At 39.4% G+C, this 12,287-nt stretch overlaps 1 protein-coding gene across 5 annotated transcripts in view; it reads left to right on the top strand.

Moving 5' to 3' along the window:
- The window catches only part of LOC105029281 (probable E3 ubiquitin-protein ligase HERC1), a 186,036-nt gene extending 180,076 nt beyond the window's left edge, over positions 1–5,960 (top strand). For all 5 annotated transcript variants that reach the window (XM_020044405.2, XM_034297070.1, XM_020044408.2 and 2 more), the window contains 5 exons: positions 2–78; positions 812–1,064; positions 1,361–1,513; positions 2,068–2,373; positions 2,617–5,960. In XM_020044405.2, the coding sequence (XP_019899964.2) occupies positions 2–78; positions 812–1,064; positions 1,361–1,513; positions 2,068–2,373; positions 2,617–2,802 (975 nt within the window). In that variant the 3' untranslated portion in view covers positions 2,803–5,960. The remainder of the gene's footprint in view (position 1; positions 79–811; positions 1,065–1,360; positions 1,514–2,067; positions 2,374–2,616) is intronic.
- Positions 5,961–12,287: the final 6,327 nt, after the last annotated feature.

The following is a 12,287-nucleotide window of genomic DNA, read 5'->3' on the forward strand; positions in this document are numbered from 1 at the left end:
GGAGTTGCAGTCAGGCGTGGTTGACCTACTCATTCACACCCCAAACAGCTCCACAGATGTGGGCAGTAACACTGACAGGTGCGTCATTCACTCTCCACACTTATGTTCTTGGTTTTAATTTTCTTTTTGATGGTAATGTTATTGATTTTAAGCCTTATGTTGACTTTTTTTTATTATGACAAAAAAAAAGTCACATTATAATAATTTGACAAAGAACACATGTGGGACTATGTCAGGGTAGGGCAAACTTATTAGCTCAGAGGTCACATCAGGATTTGAAATTATATGGAGGGACACATTTGTAATTTGTTAATTATAAATGATTTACAAGCCAGAAAGGGACAATAATTAAACCATTTATACAGTAGGTCCATTATAATGTCTAAATAATTTTTATTCAGATTCTTATGTATAAGTGAGTTATGTTTTACTTTCCCTCAAAATGATTTTATTACCTACCGCGTGCCGGATGGAATTGCCTCACGGGCCAGATTAGGCTTTAGTTTGCCCACCCCTGGCCTAAGTTGATACGTTTGACACAAATAAATGTGTATAACACACTATTCGAGATATTTGTTCTGATTTCCTTTTAAACAGTTTTGGTCTCGTATACCAGTGTTTTTTTCCAAATCATGTAATTCAAACTTTGAATATGTGATTGGCTCACTATACTCCTAGCTTGGGTATAGTGAGCCAGTGCCAGCAGGCAAAGTTGTTTGTACTGACAGGACTTTAACCAACTTTGCCTGCTGCTATTGAGTTCCAGTGTTGGATTGAATGGCTGCATCCAAACACCCCCTCTTCCCGTCAGGTTCCTGCTGAACCCAGCGGCTGCCTCTGAAGACCACATGGTCCAGTTCCGTTTCCTGGGCATCCTAATGGCGGTGGCCATCCGTACCAAGAAGCCACTGGACCTTCACCTGGCCCCCTGGGTGTGGAAGCAGCTGTGCTGCATCCCCCTAGGAGGGCCTGATTTGGAGGAGGTGGACCTACTCACTTACCGCTCCCTGCACGGGATCCTGCATCTGGACAACAGCGGCATCAACGAGGACAACTTCCACGTGGTGAGTGGCGGCAGATGTTGAGTTTAGGGCCGGGGAAGGAGCAGGATGCGGCGCTGGGACAGGTGGAGGCCTAGGTCAGCATCCTGGAGTTGCCAGCTCACTGTTGATGCTGAAACTGGTGTTTTGTATCAGGTGTTTCGGGTTTTTTTCAGGTACTATTTAATGAAGCTGCCAGTTGTACCTGTGAGGCACTCTAATGTAACAACACAAAGATGTTCATGATTTCCACTGAAGCTCTTGCTGGAATTACTGAACCACCCCTTAATCGACCCCCTTCTTCTCTGGGCTGTCTCTAGATGATTCCTCTGGACTCGTTTGTGGCCCACAGTGCAGATGGGAAGCTGGTGCCAGTTGTCCCTGGCGGACACAACATTTCCCTTACCTTCTCCAACAGGAATGACTATGTGGAGAGGGCTCTGGACTACCGGCTGCACGAAATGGATCGGCAGGTACTGTTGTAAAGTTCTTGTAAAGGTCTGTTTTTTTAAGTGTGGTTAGATTATATTATTATTGTTGCTGTTTATAGACTGGTTATCCTCATAGTTTACCTGTTGTTTCTTTGTTTAACCGGCGGCGGCATTGTCAGTGGCCATCTTTCTGTTTTTCTTGGTAGTTGTTTACCTATTGTTGTTCAACTAATCACAGTGGACGGACTATGTAAACCAATATTGCACCCTAGATCTTAAATAAACGGTTTGTGTGAGTCAGCAAGCAGGTTTGCTCTGGTGCCTTTGACAAGTCCAGAATTAGCATGCTTTCACTTTTTGGGAGATTCAGCCCATAGACTTGTGTTTTTTGTTCTGGTTATCTCATCTCGTAACACACATGGCCCTGGAAATGAATGCAGCATCAGATCAATTATGCAGTTCTTCAGTTCTGGGTTAACTTATATTTTTACTGTTTAGTAGTCAGTGTTGCTGTCTACCAGATAGTAATGTAATGGGAGGACATTTCCACCATTCCTGTGCTTGTTACACTGTTGTTTGTTGTTACTGTTAACCAGGTAGCGGCAGTGCGTGAGGGCATGTCCTCCATCATCCCGGTGCCCCTCCTCTCCCTCCTCACGGCACGGCAGCTTGAGCAACTGGTCTGCGGTCTGCCTGAAGTCTCTGTGGATATGCTCAAAAAAGTAGTCCGATACCGTGACATTACAGACAGCCATCAACTGATTAGCTGGCTCTGGCAGAGCCTGGAGGAGTTTGCCAACGAGGAGAGGGTTCTATTCCTGCGCTTCGTGTCTGGGCGGTCAAGGCTTCCCTCCAACCCAGCAGATATCACCCAGAAATTCCAGATCATCAAGGTTGACCGGGTAAGCTGGGTGCTGTATTATTTCAATGAACAACATTGATCCCCTGAACCTTGTCCAACTTCCATTTGTGCCATTTAGCATTAAGACGGCTCTGGAACCAGGTTAACCAGGTTAACCAGGCTAGCTATAAGCAATTTAACACAATTTAAATGCATGAACCTAACAATGTATTCAGCTCCAGCACCTGCACTCTCAATGCCAAGTTCACAAAACAATAACCCACCCCTTCCCCTCACCCCATAGCCTGTGAATGGACTTCCCACAGCCCAGACCTGTTTTTTCCAGCTGCGCCTGCCTCCCTACACCAGCCAGGCCATCCTGGCCGAGCGTCTACGGTACTCAATCCATAACTGTCCCTCCATCGACATGGACAACTACATGCTGTCTCGAAACACAGATGCTGCTGACGAATCCGACACGGAGTACTAATCCTGGAGAAAAGAATGCATAGTAATGAAGCCCTAAAGAGACTGATAATTTGCTGCTCAACAACAATGGCTCGACAATACTTGAAAGCACAAAGCATTTGTCGTATCTCCTCTTTTGCTTCATATTTTTACAATTTTATTTTATGTGCAATATTCGAGTGCTAGCTTCTGGCCCTGGGCTTTATGTGGTGCTCATTGAGAGGTTACCCCGGGGCTGAATAAACGACTTGCTCAGTCAGCGTGCACTGTTTGCAAGAGAGGCTCTCTCTCTCTGTCTCTCTCTGAGGTACATTATTTTAGTTTGTAAGCATTTATATTAATATTCAGTTACTGCAAAGTACAGAGTATTTATTGTCAGGGTTTTATTTTTTATGAAACAGTGCATACACTACTGATACTTAATAATGTGGAATAACCCAGTGTCTTCAGAAGGCTGAATATCCTTCCTAAAGGAAATATGATTGTCAATAAGACTACTTCCTACAAAGAAAAACGCTGTGAATAATATTATTAAATACCAGGTCCTTTATTGGCATTCTGGCTTTCCACCATAATTAAGGCCTGGTACTGTACCATCTAACTGGCTTTACTTTGCTTTTCTGGTTTGCTCTAAAAATACCATTGGTGCGCTAGCAGGGATTTTTACCCTTTGGCCTTTATTACTCCAGAAGTGGTATGCCTAGCTATTACCGCTCTGTTCAAATGCTCTTACTAGCATACCACTTAAATAAAGGCATGTTGGACAAAATTCGAAGTGGTAGCTGGTTTAAATTTCTGAAGTTATTCTATACTATTGCTTAAAGAACCTTTTTGGAGGTTCCATGTAAAACTGTGTTCTATGTAAACTCTGTAGAATCTTCATTAAAATGGGTTTTACATGAAACCCAAAACAGTTCAACATAGCTGCCAAATGGAAATCCAACATTTTTTTTCAAAGGGATTCCCCTGCTGGGACAGCCGAAGAGCGCTTTTAGTTTTTTGGCAGTATATTTAAAGATGTAAGCTAGCTTATGCTCTATGGGTCAGTTAATGTGCAGTCGTAGTATGTGTCCAATGCAGTCTATTCCCTTATGGTGTGCCACTTTATACCGGGCCCATATACAGCTGGTCAAAAGTTGTGCACTACAAGGAGTAGGCAACCAATGCAACCATAATGTTACTGGCAGAGCTGTGTAGGGAACAGAAACAATGGTGAAGTGCTATAACAAGCCTCAATCTGTCTCCATATGTGTGAAGCTGTGGTTCTTGAGCTTTCCTGAAAATTATTCTTCATTTGAATTGTTTACATTTCTCATTTAGGAGCCACACACACAAACAGGGAAGTCTACCAGCAGTCTTTGGAGCAGCCTTAAGGTTGCTGAATTTGTCACTAGACCGGTAATTCTCAAATGGGCTACGGCAGTGTGTTTGTGACTAGAACATTTAAAAACCTTTGAAATGTTGTGTTATTACTAACCACAACAAATGTTTTCACAAATTTTGGCCAAGGGATTTCTGGAATAAGTATTTAAGACAACACAATGTAGTTGTGTTTATTGACAGAAACGTCCACTGCATTCCGCCAATCAAGTTTATTTTTAACATGATGACAGTTTGTTTTCTTCAAATACATTTATTGTAATTCATGCGTTAAGTACAATATTTTCTTTATGACAAAATGTGTAATTTTACCAGGAGATGGACAGGGCTCAAACATTACAGTAAAACTTTTTTTTCCGGATTATCGGAGTTCACCTTGCCCCAAACCATTAATATAGTTAATAGTAAATTAGAGAGTACCTTTACATTACAATATACAGTATCTTTTTGGATGAATGTATGTCCATTAATGCCATGCACATATGATGCACTCGACAGATTTTTGTTGCCAAAACCGTACTGTACTCTATGTTGCTGCATATTGATCAGTGGGCTTGTGGTTTTGCAGTTTGTGAAAAGTGTAGTGTTTAACATGCAGTGCTTTTTTCCCCTGGACCCAAGCGAAAGGAGGCTGCTTGGAATGCATAGGTCAAGCTATAGATCACGCTATAGATCACAATAAGCTATAGACCACTGGTAGTAGATTTCTGAATTTCATGCTTTTGTATGCAATTACTTTTTATTTATTTTGCTTGGCACAAAACACTACAGCATGGATTCTTAGGAGACAAGAAGACCTTGTTGACTTTGCGTCGTCTACTGACTCTGTGCTGAAATGTTAGTAGCATATAGCTACATTATTTTACTTTTTAAATGAAGTGTTATCAAGTGTTTTTGCCCTTTTTTTTTACTCAAGGAGCAACTTTTGTTTGTGAAGCGAATTACTACAATAAGAAGAGCTTCTGGAGAATTATAACAGGATTTAAACTTAGAATGAAATGGTGTCATGGTTGGTTGTTGTGATGTGTTCACACTTTGTAGACCTGTATACAGTGTTGCTTAAGCAAAGGGGGAAAAAAATGTATTAAAAGGGATTTCTGGCAGAAATTAGTTTGCTATTCTGTTCCTCACTCCGATTAATATCCTTTTGTCATGCCACATCAAGTCTTTCAGCCCAAATGTAGATAAGAAACTTAAATACCCTTCTTTCAGGGATGATTATGTACTGTACAATAAAAACAAGTATTCTAATTAATACTTACAGTAACATGTTTGCAATAACAATCTTCCATTAAAAAGATGTGCTCAAATAAAAATAAAAAAATATTTTTGATGTGCAGTGATGTAGTTTATTTTGATTAAATAAATACAGCATTTTGTTGTCCTGAATATTAAAGTTGGGGAGGAATGGTATACAAATATATTTTCTGTTGGACTGTCCCATTTATGAAACGGCAGTATTATGTAAATTAAACCTTGTGTTTAAATGAGGACTTTGGTATCAGTTACTTTCAGTTTCAATTATTTCATGACTGTGAGACTCCTGTGAGAAAACAAGACACCAGGCAAGCCTAGTTCAGCCGGCCCGCAATAAACGCACGTGAAAGGCTGTGTAATTAACCATTGCACCATGGTGCTATACATTTGCCTGGTGTCAGTATAGCCTCTTGTCTCTATCCTTTCATGGCAAAACAACATACTTTTTTCTTTCATTTGTGAATTACATTTATACAATAACTATCAATAAAGGCGACGATAAGTAACTTTATCATCAAGTGAAAGGACGAGAGAATCGTGGAATCTACCAGAAATAATTAATAAATGTCATTGCTCTTAATAGATTCGAACGTAGGTCTTCCATATGAGAGACACTGTCGTTAACCACTACACTACTGCATTACAAGTTTCAGCAGTCGCTAGACTCCATTGAGGATTGTGTTAAACTGACTAACGTTTCTTATTAAGTTTACCTTCACCACAGCGTCTATGAACTTTTGCTTTTGCCACTGGCCGTTTTAACAGCTTATTAGCCAGTAATAGGCTTACTAGTATCTACTAACTTCCTAGAAATAATCATAAGAATTGAGCAATTGCTAGCAAGACTGAAGATGAACTATTCCATGCCAGAAACAGTCACAGTATAACCGTATACAGTTTCAGTTAGGGCTTACTATAACGTAACAGCGTTGTTAAGCCAGCAAATATGTTTGTCTATCCTGACCCAAAACACATGCACGGATGCATACTTGGAAAATCCACCAAAAACAGTCGCAGTATAACCGTAAACTGTTTTATTTCTGGCTTACTATAATGCAGAAACGTACGGTTTTAGACAGCGACGTTTTCGTCTATACAAAATAATTCATAACGCGTACTTCGCTTTGCCTGCAGGGAAATACGAACTCGGGACCTATAGTTCACAAGTCTGGTTCTCTAACCACTACGCCATTTAACAAGGGTCAGTCACTTACTCATGCACTCACTCACTCACTGACTCAATAAGAGACATTTGCTCTTCTTAGCTCGCTCCGCTTACACAGTCTGGCAAAAAATAGTAGGCACAAGAAAGAACATGCACTTTTTAAACGTCCCTTAGCCTTATCCGCGTATTATCCCTCCATTGGATGTAATGTAAAATATTTTTGACAACGAAACGAAACCAACAAACCAAAGGGTGTACCTTGCTCTCTACCTTCACCTGATTCTCTATATATTGCTGTCGTCTTTGTATGACGTTTTTTGGGGATCGCTATTAACAAGCAAACTGAATTGTTTGTTCCCATCAGTCTACTGATGTAGTTTCATTGCTTTTCTCTCCCTTAGTTGTGCTGTTTCCAGTGCAGCTCAGATAAATCAGAGCTTTTATCCATTCAGATTTTCCACATGTGCTGTCTCCGGGTGAAAATCTATCCTGAGACCTAAAGAATTTCGAGTGAATCCCATCTTCTGTTGAAGCAAATGGGGAGGAGGTTGTTGATTGTCATATTCTTCAACCAATCAGATTTCGAGTTCGTCATAGTGAGCCTATTCTTTGGCACATAGCAGCCTTCTAGCTTGCCTAGTTGCCTACGTGCAAATCTTTCAGGTGGTGTGATCGGAGAGCCAGCTACCTACCTGAGATAAAACTAGTTAGGACATAATGAAGGAACATCTAAGATGTATTTTTAACTTTCTTTAGTGAGGTTTAGATTTTTAGATGTAGTGCTTTACGTTAGATTTCTTGTTCAGATTTGTACTGAGCTCTGTTGTTTTTTAAGGCACAATAAAGAAGAAATTGATTTGTTGCCAGATTTACTGGCAAATTCTTTTTCAAGAAAACATGGAAATTGTGAGGAACCAACCCCATCACCTTACAGGCCTGTCCCAGTCAGGGAAAGGATTTCTGTTGGCACTTTCAATCGATCAACTACGAAAAGTACACCTGGCTTGCAACGTCGAAAGGAACATTGTTGTTGTGAGTATGTTCTTATTTCTTTGGTACCTGTAATGTAGTTGATTTGTGCGTTGCGTTGTCTATTTGTGTTACTGCGTCCTGTCCTGCATAGTATTGTACATCCTTGATGGTTTCATTCGCCATTTATTCATGTTTCCGTAATTACCCAGCTAACAAAATTATGTTCCAGGATGTGACCTCAACGTTATTTAAGTCTCCATGAAGTCATGGTTATGTACTTGTGAAAAGTCGTCTGTATGTACTTGTGGAGTCAGCTGACAAAAGTTACGTCCCAAGTCTATTCAGGACGTAGAAATGTGGGGGCCTCTGAAAGGCCTAATGACGTTATTTAGTAACGTTATAATAGTTGCCTGAACATACACACGATAACGTCCGCAATTGGTACTGTAAGTAACGTTATGAGGATGACCTAAAACGACGTTTTCATGAAGTACCTGAAACGTTACTGAGACATTTTTAACATTCCTTTAAGGTTTTACAAAGGTACTGAAGGTCAACAGCCTGTTCAGGATTAGAAATGTTACTGGTACTTCTGCTGCAAAAAAAATAAATATATATCAGCCATAGAAAATTATTACCTGAAGATTGGTTTGAAAGTTAAACAAAAGAAGCATCAAACATCTCAAACTCAGTGTTTATATTACCTGCCACATCTGTCTTTACATGGAATACATCTTTACATGTTAAAATATACTTTTACTGTAGACCTAAAACAAATCTTAGAAATAAGCAGAGAAAAAATGCTAAATGTTTAAAATGCTAAAAGTTAGTACTGCGATGATGGAAATTCTATTCCTAATCTTTTTCTCTTTTGGTGTCAGAATCATCATAGTATACAAAACATTTTGAAATCGTATGAGAATGGATGTTAAACTATTGCTACTGCTTTGGAGTACTATGCATGTATCGTTTGGTATACAATGTATTGGAACCTCCCTTGACCTCAGTGAATAAAGACTTGAATCATTGAACTTGTTGGTACTGTTTGAGCAGTTTTATTTAAACAATACCTAAAACACCTTATCCTACCACACTAAAGTTTGTAGGATAACATAGGATAACATTTATTCAGGTGCTGGTTCTTCATCTGTGCCCTCCTCCTCAACATCTTGCTCCATCTGCTCCTGGAACCCAATGAAAACACAAACATTCAGGGGTGGAGGTTGAGTTGCACACCGACTTGGTTATTGCGTATTGCAGTCTTCCACGCTGATTCCGAATTTCTCCTGTAACTACAGAGTATGCGGCAGTATTTCATTTTGAAATCCACAAGCATAGAAATAAGGAGATATAAACATCCCATCATTGCAACTTGATAGCCTGCAACAGAGGGTAAAATAGCCATGGCCCGTTTGTTCCCCAAATAGTCGAAGCCCGTAAAATTAGATGTCCTATTTTACATGTTGAATTGGGTTTGGTTAAATGATATCGTTTCACTTTGTTTGTATATACAGTGATAACTGGGATAATGCTTGTGTTTTAAACCCAGTGCCTGATACTCGTTATTGGAGTGTAAATTCTAACCTGGTAAATTGACAAATAGACAAATGGGGTTGTTTGATGTGACAGTGTTTAGAGTTCGAAGTTGGAGTATCCTGGGGATCACTTTCTGATTGTTCCTTGATTTTCGTGACTTCATGCATCTGTTTTCTGTTAACTTGGCTTTTCTTGGGAGTTTTCTTCTCCCTGCTGTTGCTGTGTTGATAATATAAGCATTTTTTTACAAACAGCAACAATATTAGGTGAGTGGGCTAATAACTCTGAACCTTCAGTTAAGGTAGGATATCGGGTAAGTTGACAGCATTAATTATTTTACTACAGACAGTCTGAAGACCATGTCATGTTTTTGTGTGGACTCTTTCATGTACGTTTCATTAACATTTTAAACAATCCTTTGGGCCTTTATGGCCTACCAGAAGTGGGAACACTCCTGGGCTCCAGGAAGGGGGGCAGACCCCCTGGGTTGGCCTCTACCAACCTTTCCCATTAAATCACAGTAGTTTAGTACTACGGGTTAAATTCAAGTGTTCTGATTGGTTTCACCTGTGGTAATTTCCCCAACATGAGTATATTCAGGTTTGGGTTAATCAAACGTTAAGTGCAAGCTAACTATGTTCCTCTCAATCACTTTCATGTCAAAATATATGGTTTTGAAACATACTTGTGGTGAGGTTAGAGACCTGAAGTCATCCATCCCCCATTGTTAATAACTAAATCAATCTTGCTGTCAATGCATGAAATCTGCATGAAAATGTGCGTTTTGTCTGACTGACACTGTTTGGAATAACATAGACATGCATCAAAGTTGGACAAAATTCCCTAAACTTCAGGAGGTTCTTTGAGTCATGTTGTTTGTGTTGTCACAATGTAGTTTGGCCATTGCCTGTGACGATGCAATTTGTTTTTATCATTTTAGTTTTTATCATTTAAAATTTTGTTTTTGATGGATATTCAGTTTGCGACTCTTTCCTGAATGTATGTTAGATTAATCCCAACTATTGGTTTTCTTTTTCATGTCCGTCCTGTAATGGTTCTGCTTTCGCGCATGGAGTAATTTTCAGTTGACTCTGTCGTGAAAGCATGGGGGGAAGGTATTAAATGATTATCTATGATGAAAAAGAGTTGAACTTAGAGTTCAAAGCAAATGAAATTGGTACTTAAAGAGTTACATGAAGAATTAGATTTTTCTGTTTCCATTGTTATAACAGAAAATTGGCATTTGTTAAAATTGGCATCCTTTAGTGTCCATTCACAGTATTAGTCTAAATTTGGATTGTTTAAAAATAGTCTAAAAAGATTGTTTGATGTAAAATCTAACATGGTTATGGTTGAGTAGAATACAACCTCCCAAATTTGATTTCGTTTAGCGAAGAAAGAACTAATTTGATGGGATGAAAAAAAAATTGACCATCTGTTCTTCTGCCTAGACCAAGAAGGGTATCAGTCCTTTTGTTCCTCAGGAATGTGGTCCTTGCGGGGAAGTAGGAGCAATTGGCTTCTTTAGGTTAACACAACAATAAACATTATGGCAGGAAGGATAAGGTGGGGGGACAGCCCTCCCTTTGGGTAAAACCTATGTGAGATAAGACAGATGGGCAGCATCTGACCACACCCCTTTTCCCCCTTTAACTACTGTTGATTGTCCTGTATTAATTTAGAGACTATTCACTATTACTTGGTAACCTGTGTACTCTCTCCTTGCAAGAATAAAACTGTTTATTGTGCAATTGAGTTTTCCTCTGTCTTACCTACGATTTTCGTAAATACTTTGGACTAGAAATTGCCATTGCACGTCCAACGAAATATTCCAACTTGACGTGATGTTAATGCATGACAATATTAATGTGAATATCCTATACTGACACCCAGCAGTATAGCATATTGGACTCCTGGCTCTGTGGTGTAACGGTTAAAGAGAAAGCGTTTCATGTGGGCGACCTGGGTTTGAATCTTGTGAGGGCTGCCATGATCAACACTTTCTATTGCAGGCCGGCTGATCTAGACTTGCCTGGTTTCTTGTTTTTTAGGGTGAACAAAAGAGAGTTAAGGGCTGAATCTCAAATTGCGTACTGTGTACTACAAGTACTTCACGGGTGATGTTGAAGTATGTAATGTTTAGTATATAGTGGTAGTATGCCAGTATTTGGGACCGATTGAGACATACTACCTCATCATAAAATGTAGTCTCGCACAATAACATCATGCCAGTTTGAATACCTGAGCAGAACCTCAAATTGCATACTTCTTGCTAAATTGGCTATGAATTGTCTACCATCCAGGCAATAAATAAATGCATCTTTGTTGGATCCTATAACATTATATTTATGTATTTTTGCACCAAATAACTAGTAAGGCAAAAGTGTAATACATATGTAATACATATTTGAATTACATTGATTCAAACTATTTGCATTTGTTTGTGTAAATTAGCTTGTGTAGATATTGTGTGTAATTAGTTGCAATATGTTGTTAAATAGATAGTTGTGTTCTGTGGGGGCGGTCGCAGTAGCCAGTGAAGCCACCTCCCTGAAAAACATTTTTCAATATATTTACCTGAAACAGGGATTAGCTTCTCTAGCATATTCTCCTCCAGAACATTTTTATATTTTCCCAGCTCCCCGAGTGGGCACTGCTGATGTCTGCCTATCTAGAATTCCGCTATCTGACAAGGTTCCATTGGAAACGAATGAGCCGCCCCTTCCACTGCTTGCTGTCTATAACCACCTACCACAATAAACTAAGCCAGAACAAACATAGCTTGCACATTCAATTATATTGAGATTTTCTTTTATATACTATGCTGTTATGCTATTAATTAAAATAAATTCTGCATGATCAAGGGTTTGCAGGAAGATGTCCATGCCCATGTTGACTGCATCGTCCATGTTGTCCCCCACTGAATCAAGTTTTATGACACATGGCTAGAATGTGGTAGCAAAGTAATATCATAAAATTATTGTCCGTTCTTGTGTTATAAAGTCATGGTAATTACCCACAACATGTGTGTACTGGCTGCTAATTATCTAGACTTGGATAACCGTTTTTAAAGTTGATGAATAAAAAATGTAAAAGGGAGGTTTGTCATGAGTTAAAATTCCAACATATTTATATGAAGTCACAGCCTCAGTCTCATAGCTCTGAATAATAGGCTGATAAGAGGAATGTTCATAGGT

The sequence above is a fragment of the Esox lucius genome, chromosome 14 (assembly GCF_011004845.1).
Source record: "Esox lucius isolate fEsoLuc1 chromosome 14, fEsoLuc1.pri, whole genome shotgun sequence".
Lineage (NCBI taxonomy): Eukaryota > Metazoa > Chordata > Actinopteri > Esociformes > Esocidae > Esox > Esox lucius.